This window comes from Anolis carolinensis, chromosome 2 (genome assembly GCF_035594765.1).
Source record: "Anolis carolinensis isolate JA03-04 chromosome 2, rAnoCar3.1.pri, whole genome shotgun sequence".
NCBI lineage: Eukaryota > Metazoa > Chordata > Lepidosauria > Squamata > Dactyloidae > Anolis > Anolis carolinensis.
Window position 1 is genome coordinate 86,217,017 of NC_085842.1, and position 19,674 is coordinate 86,236,690.

Genomic DNA, 19,674 nt, shown 5'->3' on the forward strand with positions numbered 1-19,674 from the left:
AAGGGAATTCCAGACAGGAAACAATCAGGGCCAGCTAACACCTCCCAACAAAAAAAATCACTCAGAGGAAACAGCCAGGCTTTAAAGCTGCAAGGCCATTACATCCTAATCATTTTTCCTAATTGCAGCATTCATACTTGCCTCCAAGAGACAAAAAAACCCCCAAAAAAACAATCAGAAATATTGTATATTCACAACTTTTAGGAAATAATATCCCCTGATGGCGCAGCGTGTTAAAGCGCTGAGCTGCTGAACTTCTGGACCGAAAGGCTGTAGGTTTGAATTGGGGGAGCAGAGAGAGCCCCCATTGTTAGCCCCAGCTTCTGCCAACCCAGAAGTTCAAAAACATGCAAATGTGAGTGCATCAATAGGCACTGCTCCGGTGGGAAGGTAACGCCGCTCCATGCAGTCATCCCACATGACCTTGGAGGAGTCTACGGACAACGCCGGCTCTTCGGCTTAGAAATGGAGATGAGCACCAACCCCCAGAATCAGACATGACTGGACTTAACGTCAGGGGAAAATCTTTACCCTTTACCTTAACTACCACCAATTCCTCAATACTTTATTTCCCATACCACCATACTTTGCCACAGCAACGCGTGGCCGGGCACAGCTAGTTCTTATATAAGAAACTACAGAATAAGAAAATTACAACATCTATGCATGAGATAAAACTGAATTGCAGAGTATGATATGCTGTCCAAATAGTTGTAGATTATGTGCCTTCAAATCAATATCAACTTATGATGAGACTATGAATGCCAGACTTCCAAAAGGTCCTCATAATAACAGTTCTGTAAAGATCTTCTAACCCAGTGGTTCTCAACTTGTGGGTTCCCAGATGTTTTGGCCTTCAACTCCCAGAAATCCTAACAGCTGGTAAACTGGCTGGGATTTCCAGGAGTTGTAGGCCAAAACACCTGGGGACCCATACGTTGACAACCACTAGCCTAAACTCAGTACGATTCCTTATATTAAGTCAATTGATCTATAATGTGGTCTTCATTTTTCCTAGCATTATTGTCTTTTCTAGTGTTTCTAGTATGTTCTCATGATAGATCTTAATGTAGTTGGGGTCTAGTAAAACTACAGGCTTAATTTGCTGTAAGTTACATTTATCTGTGGGTTATATGTCAAATGAATATCTGTGTCAAATGAATATTTCACATCAATAAATATATCCTAATTGAGTTATTACCAGTACACCTTGCACTGTAGAATTTTATCAATTTTTTAAAATATCTTGATCTTCTTTTGATTTCTTTACAAGAGGCTTTTTAATATCAGTAGTCATTCCAACCTTTTCCTATTTCCCACAATCATGTAAAGTCATCTCAAATTACTTCTCCTTCATCTTCTATTTCTGTGCTAGTTTTGGGACCCGGTTGTGCCCAGATTATTAGAAGAAGGCATTGTTTGTTTTGGGATGTTAGGTAATATCACTTAAGTTTGGTCCAGATCCGTTGTTAGCTGGGTTCGGTGCTCTCTGGATAAGGGTGAACTACAACTCACAGATTCCCAGGGCAATCACCCCCAAACCCTGACAGTATTAGCAGTTGGCCATGTTGGGTCTGTGTGCCAAGTTTGGTCCATATCCGTCATCGGCTGGGTTCAGGGCTCTGTATAAAGGTGAACTACATTCCCAGATCTGAGGTCAATCATCCTCAAGCCAGGCCTGTATGCACAGTTGGCCATGTTGGGTCAATGTACCAAGTTTGGTCCAGATCTGAAGTTGGCTGGGTTCGGTGTTTTCTGGATGTAGGTAACTACAGCTCCCAAAATCAAGGTCCATTCCTCCAAACTCCTGCAGTATGTTCAGTTGGTCATGGGGCTTCTTTGTGCCAAGTGTGATGCTGGTCTACTGTTGATAGGAGTCACATTATCACTGGATGCAGATGAACTACGACTCCCAGAATCAAGGTCCATTCCCACAAACCCCATTCCCACAGTGCTCTCTGGATGTAGGTCAGGTACAACTCCTATAAATCATGGTGAATTCTCCCCAAACCTCTTGTTCAATCGCTGATCAATTCTGCTGTTTGCTATGGACCAATTAAGCACCAAAACATCATGTTATACAACAAATTGGACAGAAAAAGTAGTTCAATACACAGTAAAGCTATGTAGTAATTACTGTATTTACGAATTTAGTACCAAAATATCATGGTGTTTTGAAAATATTGACTACAAAAATATGTTGGACTCTACTGTATATATAAAAGGGTAATAAAATTTCGGCCTAGGACAAAACAACAAAACTACACATCCCAGAAACACTAAACTTGGCAACACAACCCCTCATCCATGCCTCTACGTTCATACAACAAAAAGAAAAGAAAAATAGAGTCCTAATTAGAGGGAGATGAATAATTGTTTTTATCCAATTGGCTAAGCTCCACCCACTTGGTCTCCTAGCATCCCACTCAGCCCAGGGGACAGGTAGAGTTAGGCCTCACTTAGGCCTCTTCCACACTGCCTATAAAATACAGATTATCTAATTTTAACTGGATTATATGGCAGTGTAGACTCAAGGCCCTTCCACACAGCTATATAACCCATTTATAATCTTATATTATCTGCTTTGAACTGGATTATCTTGAGTCCACACTGCCATATAATCCACTTCAGTGTGCATTTTATACAGATGTGTAGAAGGGGCCTCATATAATCCAATTCTAAGCAGATAATATAAGATTATAAATATACAGTAGAGTCTCACTTATCCAACATAAACAGGCCGGCAGAACGTTGGATAAGTGAATATGTTGGATAATAAGAAGTGATTCAGGAAAAGCCGATTAAACATCAAATTAGGTCATTATTATACAAATTAAGCACCAAAACATCGTGTTTACAACAAATTTGACAGAAAAAGTAATTCCATGCACAGTAATGCTATGTAGTAATTACTGTATTTACAAATTTACCACCAAAATATCACAATGAATTTAAAACACTGACTACAAAAACATTGACTACTAAAAGGCAGACTGCGTTAGATAATCGAGAACATTGGATAAGCAAATGTTGGATAAGTGAGATTCTACTGTAATATGAAATAATTACTGTGGTAGAATAATACAGAACAATATAATCTCTAAAACCAGGACAGTAAATAAAGAGCAACACTCTGAAAGCAGGGAAATTGGGAATTCCACAAAGGAAACAATCAGGGCCAGCTAATACCTCCCAAGAAAGGATTCTTCCAGAAAGGAAGCTGAGAAGGGAATGAAGCAGTATGTATTACCAAAGTCATTATTATTACTATCAGTACTATTATTATTATTATTATTATTAATGTGTTGCTGTGAACCGTGAAAATGAATACAATCTGGCTCCAAGTATCCAAAAACACTAAAATCAGAATATATATAAATTACTGTGGTATAATAAAACAGAACAGTACAGTCTCTAAAATCAGAACACTAAATAAAGAACAACACTCTGAAAACAGGGGAATTCCACACAGGAAACAATCAGGGCCAGCTAACACCTCCCAACAAAGTATTCCCATCTGGCAAATCCTCTGTTTTCTGAGGGCCACAGACAGTAGAAGCACATAAAGAACACTACTCTAAAAACAAGGGAATTCCAGACAGGAAACAATCAGGGCCAGCTAACACCTCCCAACAAAAAATTCACTTGGGGAGGAAGCAGCCAGGCTTTAAAGCTGCAAGGCCGTTACATGCTAATCATTTTGCCTAATTGCAGCATTCATACTTGCCTCCAACAGACAAAAAAACCCATCAGAAATATTGTATATTCACAAGCTTTAGGAAATAATATCCCCTGATGGCGCAGCGTGTTAAAGTGCTGAGCTGCTGAACCTCTGGACTGAAAGATCGCAGGTTTGAATTGGGGGAGTGGAGAGAGCCCCCACTATCAGCCCCAGCCTCTACCAACCCTAAATTCAAAAACATGCAAATGAGAGTAGATGAATAGGTACTGCTCCGGCGGGAAGGTAACGACACTCCATGCAGTCATGCCACATGACCTTGGAGGAGTCTACAAACAACGCCAGTTCTTCGGCTTAGAAATGGAGAAACCCTCCACAGATGACATGATATATTTGCACTTTTAGCACTTTGCCCTAGATTCTTTGAACCCAATCCATGATTTTAACACTTTATCTTGTATGTGGTTTTTTATGACTTGCTTTTATTGTCTGATTGATTGGTTTTATTGTTTTGTTTTTATATTGTTCTGTTCGGGCTTGGCCCCATGTAAGCCGCCCCGAGTCCCTTCGGGGAGATGGGGCGGGGTATAAGAATAAAATAATAATAATAATAATAATAATTATTATTATTATTATTATTATTGAGATGAGCACCAACCCCCAGAGTCAGATACGACTGGACTTAATGTCAGGGGAAAACCTTTACCCTTTACCTTAACTGCCACCAATTCCTCAATACATTATTTCCCATACCACCATACTTCGCCACAGCAACGCATGGCCAGGCACAGCTAGTATTTTATAAAACAATAGTATTTTTCATTATATGCAAACTTTAACAAAAATCCAGTTTAAAAAAATTGTGAAACAATAAGCCTGAAAGGAAGAATATTTACTCCCATATGGTTGACTCAGTTCTAGCACATAATTTCTAATGGTGTAATGCTGTGTATTCCAATTTCCCATTAATATTCTAGTATGCAAAAATGGGATTGCAGAGCTTTGAACATTTGTACCATAATTAACCCTTTATTATAAAAAAAATACTGAGTTCAGACCTCTTGTACCCTGTCAATCAATACTTTGCATCCTGTGCTACCCTGTTATGGAAATTCCCCATTGCAGTTAATGCAGGGATTGTAAGTTGCAAGTAACATTAAGCAAATATGCAATCGTTCATGTATATTTCTTTTTTATCATTTTGTAGAAAACCTGTCGCAGATTTTAGAGATGTGAAATGTGCATTGAACATTCACAAAACCTAAGTCTGGTGTTTTCTCTCTCTAAACAGGATTCCATAATATCCCAGTCCTGTTTTCAGCTATACTAGTGATCTTTCTTTGTTCCTAAAGGCGAACAAGTTCTTTTGTTCAGGAAAGCGGTTAAATGCTTTAAAGCAGTATTTCATCATGCTGTGCTACTCCAAATCTCTTGGATCCAAAATTCAGTGGTAGTGATAGAAGTGCTGCTTGCACTGCTATTACGCCTGACCAGTTCACTAAACCAGAGCTTTTAAAACTTTTTCACTTGGGGTCCCTTTTCACCTGAGAAATTTTTACACACATATATATACAAAATTAAAATCAGCATTTGCAAAGCTCCCTAGACATGCTGATTTTCCTTTTTATGGAGTACAGTTGAAGTATCTTCTACACAGTCCATTGTAGAAACTGCACAACAGATTTGTGTAAATATCTAAAGCAGCCAATAAGTTACTGTTGCCAAAATTTCAGGACCCCAACATTGAGCTAAGAGGAATACATTTTGGGTCAGGACACACAGTTTAAGAAGCAGTGCACTAAAGAAGAAGTTCTTAGGGATTGATCTTGCTACAGAACTGCTATATTTTGCATAATACGGATTATCTTGTCCAGGTATTTAGTCTTGTCTTCAAACTTACAATTGTCTTCAACTCCTGATACAGTTGAAATGAAATGTTTGCAAATACAAAGTCAAGGAACAAACAAACATGAAATTGGGGCTTGATACAACATGTCAGTTTTTTGCCGTCCATGAACTAAAACTGGAAGTTTCACTCTGGGAACTATTCATTTTTTCGATTCAGCAATAAATAACAAAGTGACTTCTTTATTAAGTTTTCTTTCCCCTGCTGTTCCCTTTGCCTTCAGAAAATCTGCTTTCGCGATTTGGGGTATCTTTAAATAGCATGGACTACAGGAAGAGGAGGAATCAACAAAGATAATGTATTCCTCTTTTGTTTGTGTGTTCAGCTTCTGAGTAGATGGTTCTCATTCCTGGAATGAAAGTTATATCTAGCTCACAGGGTTTTGTTAAAAAAATTAAGTTGCATTTTTTAGATTAGTCTTTTCTTAGATGTTAGATTTCAATATCCATAATCTTTACCTGACCAGAATTGCTGTAGACGAGGAGTATTGTAATAAACCCCCAAACGAGAAGAGTTTTAATATTACCATGTTTTATTGAGAGGAAGATATATCAATTAAAAATAGTTGGTAATTGTTTTTAAACTATAAGTCAACTGCATTCTGATCTATTCATGGGGTTAACATGAATATACAGTATTTGTATTGTTACATTCTTTACACTCCCTGATAGTAGAATGCAACATCTCATAACCTTCCTTACACTGCTGTAGGATCAACTATATATACCTTACAGTTTTCATGTATTTGGGACTTTAATGGGTTTTGTTATAGGAAAAAACACTATGCAAATATAAAATGAAATATAAAGCTGAGATAAGTACTGACAAGTCATTCAGATTAAAGGAAGCAACATTTTATAAGATAAATTGTTATCTAAAACTCTCTGGATTTTTTAATTGTCTTCATAGAATTTATTTTCAGAGTGTTTGATTTCTACCACTATCAGTCAATAATTTATTATGGACCAGAATATCACTAAGTTTCTCTATAATGGCACATTACCACATTCTCTCTTTCTAAAGGTCTAATGATTAGCACAGTTGTTGTGCAATTACTAATTTTGCTGCTAAACAAAAGAATGAAGTTTGTTTTTGTAAAACATATTTGTTATCATCTACAAACAGCAATAGTAAAACATTGTGTAACCAGGTTGTTCACTTGTTTTTTCCCTTTTCTGTACAGATTTTTGGTTATTTTTCTTTCACTGTAAAGGCATTGCCAACACATGGGAAATTGTACCTATTTATTTTTATTTATTTATTATTTATTACATGCATTTATACCCCGCCCTTCTCCCCGAGGGGACTCAGCGCGGCTTACACTCTGCCACGAGGGCCAGCAACAAATATACTATAAAAACAAAACAATTAAAACATGATAAAAACATGATAAAAAGTATACAAAAATTAAAATGCTGCAAAGCAGCGATATTGCACCATCCTCAGTCATTCACTACTGCTACAATTATAGATTTGCGACCCGATTACAACAGCCAATGAGCTTATTCGCTGAATGCCTGGGCGCAGAGCCAAGTTTTTAGTTTTCTTCTAAATCCCAGGAGGGATGGGGAGGGATCATATTTAACTATGATTTCAGAATTTAGTTGATATTTGCTTAAGTGTTCAAGTCTAAGTATTGTTGTACCTACTAAAAATTAACTGTGCTCTCAGCTTAGTAAAGATCAACCTGAAAGTTGTGGTGTTCTAATAGATAATCAGTTGCATTTTGTGCATAGAAAATATTAATATACTTTAAAAACAGAGTAACCAGTAATACATTACAGATGGTACTGGGTGTCTTGATATAATTAAGAACTACAATATTTTTAAACAAGCTATATAATATATAGGTTAAATATAATAGCTAAATTATATTATTATTCTGAAGCAGCCCAGTTTATGTATGTGTACATGGTATTCAGTGGGACTTAAATGTATAAAGCATTTGCCCGGTGAATGTGCATTAGTAGCATTTTGGGCAGAATTGTTTTTTTAAACTATTTAAAAATATATTATTGGATTTTATTGTAGTTTGGGTCCTATGCAAGATAGAAATTGAATAAGTAAATTAAAATACGACTGTGTGTGATTCTGTTAAAATGAGTGCAACACAACTAAACACTGATCAGCTAAAACACAAAAAAAACTCTACTGCCTGCATAAACTCTGATGAAAAGGGGGGCAGTTGATAGTGAACATCATGCCTTAGGTGCCTTAATTACATCCCATCTGGATTACTATACATGCCTTACTTATATCCTTTCTGGATTACTATAACACTCTACTTGAGGCTGCTCTGAGGGTGCTCAAAGAGCTGCAGCCAGGTTACTTAGTCACTGGGGCTGGCTACAGAGAGCGGACAACCTGACTGTTGAAGCAGCTCCACTGGCTGCCATTCTGTTACTGGGCGCAATTCAAAGTACGGTTTGTGACCTTTAAAGCTCTCTAGACACTTCAGGTCCAGGCTGTTTGGCCGACCACATCCCCTTGTATGAACCTTTCCAGGCTCTGAGATCTTCAGGAGAGGCCCTTCTCCCGATCTCACTTCAATCTCAAGCTCAATTTATGGGAACGAGGGGGGGGGGGCTTCTCGGTGGCTGCCTCTCGATTCTGGAATTCTCTGCTCAAGGAAGCCAGAACAGCCCCATCCATGCTGTTCATCAGGCAGCAGGTTTAAACCTCTTTATTCAGGCAGGCTTTTAAAGAAAGGGGTTTTTATGATTGTCAGGAGCTGCTGTGATTTTATATGCTTTTAATGATTATTAATACTGTTTCTATACTTTTAACTTAAAATATTCAATATACATTACAATGCTTTTATGTGTATTTTTATATGTATTTTATGGAGGTATGTTTTAATATGTGTATTTTACGGAATGATTTAAAATGATTATGTGTTTGTTTATGTTTTAGTAAGCCATGAGAAGAGGCAGGCAAGAAATAAAACCATTATTATTATTATTTAGTTGTGAGCTGCTTTGAGTCTCCGGATGGAGAGAAAAAGCGGGATATAAATAATAATAATAATAATAATAATAACAACAACAACAACATTCTACTACTGCAAACTTAACTAAATCCCTCTTGTTGGAACTATTGGAACCATAAGTAAATAAATTAATATATTTGTTACATTATAATATTACATTAGAATTCTTATTTCTCAAACCCTGTATACATTTTGCAATATTTCATAAAGTCTTCATTTGGTTTATCTTTTAGAGTCCTCTTCAATTTAGCAGCTTGGCTGAATTCCACAACCTTAGTAATCCATTATTCCATTGCCGGTGCTTTAGAGTCAATTTCCAAGTTTGAGCATACTGTACACTATTTTTGGAGCCATTGCAATATATTGAAGAAGTTATCCATAGTTATGATCAAATTCTTTGTGAAAAATGCACAACAAAATTTTCTGCAAATTCTGTAAGGAAGGGGAGGTATAAGGCCTTTTTAAAAGGCTGATCACTTTCTTCTTTGTTTCTGCCAATATGATTTGCTGCTATATAAGCACAGAAGGGATTTGTTGCAATTTTTATGCACAGTGAAAATCTAATTGAAGCTATTGAGTGGTGCTATAATTTCCTATGGGCTATAAAGTGCAATTTGTGCCCTAAACCACTCGGGCTAACATTAGAAACTCAGTTTGAAATTCAGGAAATGTCTTCATTATAATCCTTCTTTAGAAATTAGTCTAATGTTGTGCAGGGTTCCCTTGATATGGGCTTCCATTCCACCCTTACACTTGCTAGGATATATTGTTTGTTCTAAAATGAATCTAATGAAACAGGGAGAACAAAGGAAATGTGTTCCATTGAACTATAGAAAAGTTAAGCATCATTGTTTGGAATAATTCTTAGTATAAATATCTAAAATACGTATAGGCAGTCCCCAAGTTACAAACGGTTCTGTAGATTTGTTCTTATGTTTAATTTGTTTGTAAGTTGGAACAGGTATATTTTTCAGTGTAACTCCAGCCACACACACACGCTTGCTTGCTTGCTTGCTTGCTTGCTTGCTTGCTTTGGAAAAGATACGGAAGGGTTAACACCCCGGTAATGTTTGTTTTGCTCTCCATGCTCCTGTTCAGAAGATTTCACCTCACTTTCTCTCCCTGTAATAATTGGGTTTTGAAAAAAATGGCTTGTTGTGGAAACAAGGATTGGTGAGAAAGCTTCAATGGAGACACCTTTTCCCCATGATAGCTCTTTCAGGAGTGATTTCTTCTTGCTAGATGAAGATTTCTCTCACTTCTTGTTGTCTCATCCCCCTCCCATTTCTTAACTATAAGTTGTTTATAAGTCAGATGTTTGCAACTTAGGGACTGCTTGTAATTAGTTTCTTTGAAAAAATATTCTGCGCTATAAAACTGCCAAATTATTGCAACTCTGTGGGATGCCACTCTGAATTCTTGTCAGTCAACATACGGAGGTGAGCAAGGCCTAAATACCCTGAAGGCACCAGAAAATAAGGCTGAAAAAATGTTGAGGGTGGCTAGATAATAGCTTTTCATGGTGAATGATGGTGAGCTCTTTTCAGTTCTGTTACAACAATTTTTGGGGCTCAAGAATGATTTACTCTGAGTGTATATACTGTGCCTTAGGCCATTGATAGCAAACCTTATAGAGACTGAGTACCCAAATGGGGCGGGGGGGGGGGGCGAGCAGGGCAAGCTAGCAAGCAAGTTGGGGGCAGGCGAACAAACAGGAGATGGGGCTACAGTGCATATGCCAGCAGAGGGTGCTGTGTGCCCCTTCTGGCACACGTGTCTTAGGTTCATCACCATTGTCTTAGGCTTTGCTTAGGGGGAGGTCTGACCTTAAAAAATAGATTCTAAAAGCCTGAGGTCTCCCCATCCCTAGTTTCAGTTACATGGAGCCTGGTATTGAAGCCTGTGGAGAGCACTTGGCAGTCTGAGGCAGTGATGGTGCTGGATATCTTACAGAGCCAAGAAAGATATAGAAGGGTTACACTCTGTGATTGGGTGCTACCCTGTTTTTACCACCATCTGTAACACCTAGAAAAATCTTACCTTTTCTTTTAAAGAATCTTTAGCATTGCTATGTGGGGGAGTTCAGCTCCAGATGATTTGAATTTGATTCCCTGACTTAACAGCTGTATAGGAACTGGTGTAAAATAGCCCCAGAATATTGATTTTTCCTTGTCTCGCATATCTATTTAATGTATTTTAGTAAAATAATCTCTGCTGTGTCCTCATGATCCCTTTGCTTCTTCTTCACAGTTATGGCAGCCATTCGGAAAAAGCTGGTTATAGTCGGTGATGGTGCCTGTGGCAAGACCTGTCTGCTCATTGTATTTAGTAAAGACCAGTTCCCTGAAGTTTACGTTCCAACAGTATTTGAAAACTATGTAGCAGATATTGAAGTTGATGGAAAGCAGGTGAGTGTGTATCTTCTCATTGCTAGTTTAATTGTGTTCTACACACTGTCTGTATTAACCAACATGAAATTTAAGCAGTAAATGTATATTTGTTAAATCCAGGGTATCCTTTGTTCTAACAGAAAGGTCCGTCCATTTGCTCAACAGAGCAACTTATTCATTACTTATTCATTAATTCACTCTTCCTTCTGCAATTCCCTGTGCCACTTCTCATGGTGTTCTGGTAGTCTTTTGACCTTGATGGGACACAGAGAGTTCCAGGGAAAAGTCATTGCCCCAAGCAGGAAAATGCTGTGAATGGAGTGTGAAGTATGTGTGGATCTAGGCCAAAGAAGCTTTGGAGCTCTGCATACCTGAGGGTACTTACTACTTAGTAGTGAATTTCACTTCTCCTGGGCTGTGATCCAGTGCCTATATAACATCCACTGAACCAATAAGATTGGCATGAGAATATATTTGCATTTTGGGTGTAGTTCCTTGATTATGTAAAGAGTTCCTATATTATTGCTACTGTTTGTTAACGTCATTTTTGTTAAATTGAAAGTTTGACTTGCTGAACGTTAGATATACTAGGTCCAATTATTATTTGGATGAAGTCATAGAAATGAAGGAAACGTACTTAGTTCTTAAGTAGACTTGAAGAAAAAGTATTTATTTCTTAACTTTGCCTTACATAGCTGCTCAGAATTTATTTATTAATATAAATCCCAACTTTACCAAAAGAAAAGGCTCTCAAGCCAACTAACAGCAAGAACATGCAAATGACAGTTGGATAGACCACATCAGCTCTAGTTTCTTATATAAGGGTTATCATGGTTTTCTGTGGGCAAACAGATGGCAACTAGTATATGGCATATGTTCTATATCTCAAAAACTACAGCTGATGGGGAAACGTGCCATTTTTTGGAATCAGCAAATCAAATATACCTAAAAACAGATCCAACATTCAGGGCACCAAAATGTGTGTTGGCCAGTGAAGGTGTTGCAGTGAAGAGGTTGCATGCTAAATTGACCAGTCTCCTTTCCAAACACTTTTGAAAGACATCTCTATAGGTCACATTATTATAGCCCCAATGGGATGTGACTATTTATTTATTTATTTATTTTATATTCCGCTCTTCTCCCCCAGGGGGACCCAGAGCGGTCTTACACAATGGCAAAATTAGATAGCACATATAATACAAATGTAATAAAACCAAACATAAAACACAATTAAAAGCTGGTATCCAAATCAAATTAAAACAATAAAAACCATGTGACTATTACAACAGGGGCCCGACTAAGATTGCTGCCGCTCATCCCCCCTTCTCTTCCTTCTTCTTCCTCTTCCTGTTATTCTATTGATATCCAACCTTTTTTTCTAAATATGGAACCCAAGGTAGCTTACAACTAAAACAAACCATCAAAGGAAAAGTTCAAAGAATACAAATGTTGAAAGAGATTAAATAATATAAATTTAAAATCAGCTAAAAACAAAACAATTAAAGACAAAAATCTAACACATAATACAAGAGTGGTTTCTCTTTTTAAAAAAAAAAAATAGGTATCAAAGGCCTGGCAGAATGAATAAGGTTTTGTTGCTTGTAGAAAAATAGTAAAGGACACCAGTCTAGCCTCTCAGGGAATTGATATTTTTCTACAGACTGTAGCAGTACCAAAATTTTAAAAAAACAGAACTAGAACTGATTCGTAATCGATATACTTTGGCATTTTGAAAAAGGTTAGAGTGCTAGGGCAATGTTCCTTGTTGTTCTTAATTGAATCTATCCATTTGGAATGCAGTCGTTCTCTTTTCCTACCGCCCTCTTCCTTACGAAACATTATTGTATTTTCTAATGAGTCACGTCTTCTCATTATGTCTCCAAGGTATGGCAGTCCCAGTTGAGTCATCCTGGCTTCTAGGGAGTGTTCAAGCTTGATTGGGTCCCTGTGTGTGTATTTTCAAATCATCTGTTGACTTACAGAGACCCCATGAATTTCATAGGTTTTTTTATTTTTGTTCAGATGTGTTTTTTTGTTACTTCCTCCCATAAAAATGTGGTGATATGCAGATGACACCAGATTTAAAACAATTTTCTGCTAGCACTCTGGCATCATCTGCATATCTTAAATGGTTGATGTTACTTCCTCCCAATTTCATTCCTCCTTCTAATTCTAATCTTACTTTACATATGATATGTTCAACATGCAGGTTAAACAGATAGGGTGATAAAATACAGCCTTGCCTAACCTCTTGCCAATTGAAAATAATTTCATTTTGCCCTTATTCTGTTCTAATAATAGCCTTTTGTTTTGAGTAAAGATCACACATCAGTACAATCAAATGTTGTGGCTCACTCATTTCTTTAAGAGTTATCAATAGTTTGTGATGATCTCTATATACAATGAAAGCTGTTGCTGTAGTCTTAGAGTACAGGTCATTATCCAATGCATAATTCAATGTGATGCCTAGTGCCTCTTGCTTTTCTGAACCCAGCTTGGCCATCTGGCATTTCTCACTCCATATATGGAGTGAAAAGTCTTTGTGATAGAATTTTGAGCATAGCTTTACTTACATAAGAAATTAAGGCAATTCTCCTGTGGTTATTGCAATCTTTCTCTTAGGAATAGGAATGTACATGGAGTCTTTGCAGTTTGTAGGCTGCTGTTTTCTGTATTTGTTGACAGATTTTAGTTAAATCAAGTGTACATTCTATTTGTGTAAATTGAAGCAGCTCTGTTGGTAGAATGCTATCTATTTCTGGGGATTTATTTTTCTTCAAATGTTGCTTCTACTTTACTTTCTAAAACTGGAGGTTCACCTTCCTATGGTTCTTTCTCAAATTAATCAGTCAGCCTTTTATATTTTTTATATACTCCTTCAATATATTGGTTTCATCATACTTGGCCATGTAATGTGTTCCCTTGCTGGTCATAGGACATCCCAGCTCTTGGCTGACATTTTTCTTTGATATTTTTTGATCTTGTGGAAGAGGTCCCTTATTCTTCATTTTTGTTGTCACCTTCTGTTTCTCTGAACTGGTTATTACAGTTGTTCTTGTTTCTGCACATAAGTCACTGAACAGCTGCAGTCAGGGTTCTGATTATACCTAGCAAATTCTAAAACAGGGATGGGTTGCATGGCCTATGAGACATAAGCCGGGGCCGGGCTGTGGCGCAGCTGTTGAGCAGCTGCCTTAAATCACTCTGACCATGAGGTCATGAGTTCGAGGCCAGCCCGTGGCGGGGTGAGCACCCGTCAATTAAAAATAAAAAATAGCCCCTGCTCGTTGCTGACCTAGCAACCCGAAAGATAGTTGCATCTATCAAGTAGGAGATAAGGTACCACTAAAGTGGGGAGGCAAGATTAACTAATTTATGACCTGGAATGAGGAAGTGAGGAAGTGCCGTCAGTGTGGATGATGAAGCAGCTGCTCCCCGCTGTGGCCAGAATCGAACATCCCCTCAGAAGAAGGTTAACTTGCCTCTGCGTGTGTCTCTCAGTCTCTGTTTGATGTGTTTATGGGCATTGAATGTTTGCCCTATGTGTGTTATAATGTGATCCGCCCTGAGTCCCCTTCGGGGTGAGAAGGGCGGAATATAAATACTGTAAATAAATAAATAAATAAATAAATAAGCATCTCCCTGGGTCCTTTCTGTAATCACTTCTGGTCCTTTTTTAGTTTGCTAGAGCCACTTCAGCCCATGGAAGTTGAAAATTGGCCTCCACACTTGGTCCACCCCTACTCACACCACCACATTCAAACTACCTATCATATCTTATCAGTGGTGTATGATGCCAGATACATTATCCAGAATATATAAAGGGGTTTCCAGGGATAATTTATTATATGTGGATGAAATGTGAAAAAGCCAAAAAAAATCAGGCTCATATACATATAATAATAATGCAGAAAATGTTAAAGAGTATGAGTCTTTAAGTCAAATATGTTCTTTTGGGGTTGTTGGATGTACAGCTGGAAAAGACCCTCAGAATATTACTAATTTTTTTTACTATAACAGCAAGGCTGTTCTATCTGCAAAGATGCAAGAACACAGAATTAATCAGGATGAGCTGTTATCGGAGTTGACATAGCAGACATTGATTAATTAACTTGTTTGATCAGAGAAAGTCCATTAATGAATTTTCTTAAAGAATGGGAACCCCTTCCTGAATTCTTGCAAAAGAAGAAATGTTAAACTTTGGTTTTTGTTTTTTGGTAAGAACTGGTTATGGAAATAATGCCATTGCTTTTAGTATTATAAAGAATATGTATTTCTATATAATTGCTGAGAGAAAAATTGGAAGTCTCTTTCCTTTATATTTTATACTTTTTATTATATGATATAATCTTTAAGAATGAAAATTAGTTTTTTAAAAAACATCCAAAGTCATTATTCTTACCATTGAAGTCTTTAACAAATAGATAGGCTTTTTTCATGAAGCTAACAAAAAGGAACTTTGAACTTCCTTCTGGAAGATTATTCTTGATCCTCAGGTCCAGTTATAGGGAAGCCTTGCTCCTCTGATGCCACTCTTGAAAATCTTGGAGTCCTTGTGGACAACAAGTTAAACATGAGCCAGCAATGTGATGCGGCTGCTAAGAAAGCCAATGGGATTCTGTCCTGCATCAATAGGGGTATAGCGTCTAGATCCAGGGAAGTCATGCTACCCCTCTATTCTGCCTTGGTCAGACCACACCTGGAATACTGTGTCCAATGCTGGGCACCACAGTTGAAGGGAGATGTTGACAAGCTAGAATGTGTCCAGAGGAGGGCAACTAAAATGATCAAAGGTCTGGAGAACAAGCCCTATGAGGAGAGGCTTAAAGAACTGGGCATGTTTAGCCTGCAGAAGAGAAGGCTAAGAGGAGACATGATAGCCATGTACAAATATGTAAGGGGAAGTCATAGGGAGGAGGGAGCAAGCTTGTTTTCTGCTGCCCTGCAGACTAGGATGCGGAACAATGGCTTCAAACTACAGGAAAGGAGATTCCACCTGAACATCAGGAAGAACTTTGAGAGCTGTTCTGCAGTGGAACTCTGTCCCCCAGACTGTGGTGGAAGCTCCTTCTTTGGAGGCTTTTAAACAGAGGCTGGATATCCATCTGTCGGGGGTGCTTTGAATGCGATTTCCTGCTTCTTGGCAGGGGGTTGGACTGGATGGCCTATGAGGTCTCTTCCAACTCTACTATTCTATGATTCTTCTCACTACTTTTGAACAGAGTGTCCCCAGAGTACCTATTGGAATGTGCGCTAATTGTAAAGGCTGCCATACCCTAGGATCTGATCAAGATTTTTGAAAACTGTCTGATGAAGCTTATCTATCAAGCAAGATACTTTTTGCTGAATGCCTTTATTCTTCCTGTAGGTGGAGCTGGCTTTATGGGATACAGCAGGACAAGAAGATTATGATCGACTTAGGCCTCTTTCTTACCCTGACACTGATGTTATACTTATGTGTTTTTCAACAGATAGTCCTGATAGTTTAGGTAAGTAGATGGAACTGAAATTCCTAGCACATTCTCTAAATTGTTTCATTGCCAGAAGAATGCAATTTTCATTAACATGTTGGTTTCTGTGGAGTCAGGTCTAAGTTGTCCGATGATATATAGCTATGAATAAGATTTTATATACATTTATACAAAATTAAATATCTCTCTTTTATCCTCTTCTTTACCACATTTTGAGAACTAAAACTGGTCTGGTTTATGGTAGTTGTTCTTTCAGTTTTTGTACCAATCCTCAAATCTAACAATATTTCTAAATGATGATCATATTAGTACTTCCTTACCATAACCTTCCTGATTCTTGATGTTTCTAGGTTCTTACTCTGAAAGATGCGCATTGGACCTATTTTAAATGCTATCGTGTTCCTAAAGAGACATTTGCTTTAACAAGAAAATTGTGACTTTAGGAGATCACTTCTGTTTTCCCTTGCCAACCATACCTCTGAGTCTATGCAAACATTTTATTTCTAAAATGATTAACAGCAAATATTTTATTGTCATACTATACAGTTTGATTTATATGGGCTTGATCTTTGTCTACATCAAATTACAAAAAGTTAGAGGAGAAAATAAGACTCCCTTAGGTTATTATTTTGTGTGTGTGTGTGTGTGTGTGTGTGGTAGAAATGCCAAAATGGCAGCTGGAAGAAACCTGATCTATTCTTGGAGTTGCATTGGAAAGCCTAATTCTGCATACACCCAAAGAACCTATAACTTGGACTCCACAAAGGATGCTGAGGCCTAAGAATTTGAAAAAAAAATTCTAGCTCTGCCTCTTAGCTGCTGTCAAGTTTTTTTTGGTTAAATTGAACCGGGGAGCTCAGTTAATAAAGTTGCTGTTTTACGGTGCAAAAGAAGTTGGTCACATCTTGGAGACTTAACAGAGGAAAAAGTTAGTAGCATAATCATTTGTATGTATATCATCAGATACTTTATGGTGGCAAAATATATGGACAGTGTCCTTATTCTGGTTCTTAAATGAAGACATCTGTTGCATAGGTGTTCGCTTGTTGGTTGAAAATCATTCTCAACTTGACTTTGTTTTACTTCAGAAAACATTCCAGAGAAATGGACTCCAGAAGTGAAACACTTCTGCCCCAATGTACCCATCATCTTGGTAGGAAATAAGAAGGATTTGAGGAATGATGAACACACAAGGCGAGAGCTGGCCAAAATGAAGCAGGTAGGTTTTCTTTCCATGTTTTTGTTGTTTTTCTTTGCCTGTTTGTATAGAATGCCTGTTGCTGTTCTGTATACTGAGAAGAGAGACTAGAAATCTCAATTCCATAAATAAACTGCTGTTTTAGAGAGCATTTACTTATAGCAGCAGTGCCACTCAAAGTGGTTGGCTACAGAGTAGGGTTAGTCCATAAATCTTTAGCTTCTAGTCTGCAAGGAGTTCCCTGGAGACTCTAAATACAATTTATTTTGTTGTTGTTATTTGCCAAAGAGTCAATTTTGACTTATGGTGAGCTTCTAAATGAGAGACTCCCAAAAGATCTGGGATTCAGCTGCTGTTCAGGTCTTGCAAACTCTGAACAGTAGCTTCCTTGATTAAATAAAACAATAATACGCAGTAATAAATAATGTAGCAAAAGTATGTTGCTGCTCCCCACATTAAGGAAAAAATGCTGATCCACCAGATGATAGTTAAAGAAGCTCTGGGAACATGTTAAGCATATGGTGTTGGGCGAGTGGGCTTTGTAACAAAAGACCCTCCCCATAAACATATAGCAGAGTAACTTATTAGCAGCAGCGTGACCCAGCACCAGTACCCAAAAGTGATAAAAAGAACAAAAACACACAGATCCATGTTATCTCTTCCTTAGGAGACTTTTCTTTATAGCAAAATAATAATGGTTTATCTATTTTATTTATTTTCCATACAGTAGAGTCTCACTTATCCAACACTCGCTTATCCAACGTTCTGGATTATCCAACGCATTTTTGTAGTCAATGTTTTCAATATATCGTGATATTTTGGTGCTAAATTCATAAATACAGTAATTACTACATAGCATTACTGCGTATTGAACTACTTTTTCTGCCAAATTTGTTGTCTAACATGATGTTTTGGTGCTTAATTTGTAAAATGATAACCTAATTTGATGTTTAATAGGCTTTTCCTTAATGCCTCCTTATTATCCAACATATTCGCTTATCCAACATTCTGCCGGCCTGTTTATGTTGGATAAGTGAGACTCTACTGTACTTGTGTCCTGCCCTTCTCACCCCAAAGGTTGCACTCTTTACAAGAGCAAAGTTCTTTATACTGCCTTCTTTGCTTCCACGCTAGGCTTATTTGTCATGCAGATAAATAACTTCTAGCTTCACTCTCACAGAGCCTCGTCTCACACCAAACTTACACAGGAGCTTCACATACAACGCCTTTTCACACTGAGGCATTCTCACACTCCTCAGGACAGGCTTCGGCCTACTCACTCTCCTCAGAGCAACGCTAGCTTATTTAACCCTTTCAATTGTTGACTCACATTCTTGTAATTTAAAATACATAGTCAATTTTTAGTATTTCTGACATATGGGACATTCTTAGCATTCTAAAAGATGCTTTAATATCTGCATAATTAAAAAAATAACTGAAATGGTATTCATGAGTCTCAAATTTACCATCACAAACTTGTAGAAAGACGGAAATGTAATAAGCAGGAAGGATATTTTCATCATGTGTGATGGATCCATGAGAAAGCTTTAAAATATTAGGCTCAGATACATAGTATGATGCAAAAAAAACCCCCTAAAAACCTGAGCTCTTTTTGGGACTGGGCAGAGGTGCAAGTTGATGGATGAACAACTAGAAACAAGAGTTGTTATTAAATTGTGTTGGCTTCACAGAAATGGATAAATTGTCCATTTTGATTAATGAACATTTATTAACCATTTTTAAGTGACTGGAAAGTCTTAATTGACTGATTATATGCTGACCATGGAATTTACTAATTAGTGTCAAATGGATAGATTAAATGTATGTACAGTATAGATAAGTTAGAATGATAGATATTAATGACTAATATAACTGCAGAAATGGTAGTTTGAACTTATTTTTGTCAAATATGTAGAAAGACATTCTTAGTGGCTGTTTGTTGTCTGGATTTGGCAGAGAATGAGAATTCAAGTTTATAATATGTCTTCAGAGAGCAGTACATGGCTTCCTTTCTAGGAGTCTGTTAACAAATACAATAGTG

The 19,674-nt window shown here is 37.5% G+C and overlaps 1 protein-coding gene across 1 annotated transcript in view; it reads left to right on the plus strand.

Moving 5' to 3' along the window:
• rhoa (ras homolog family member A) overlaps window positions 1-19,674 on the plus strand; it is a 42,931-nt gene that overhangs the window by 18,023 nt on the left and 5,234 nt on the right. The window contains exons 2-4 of the mRNA XM_003217552.4: window positions 10,825-10,982; window positions 16,333-16,453; window positions 17,524-17,654. Coding sequence (XP_003217600.2) covers window positions 10,825-10,982; window positions 16,333-16,453; window positions 17,524-17,654 — 410 coding nt within the window. The remainder of the gene's footprint in view (window positions 1-10,824; window positions 10,983-16,332; window positions 16,454-17,523; window positions 17,655-19,674) is intronic.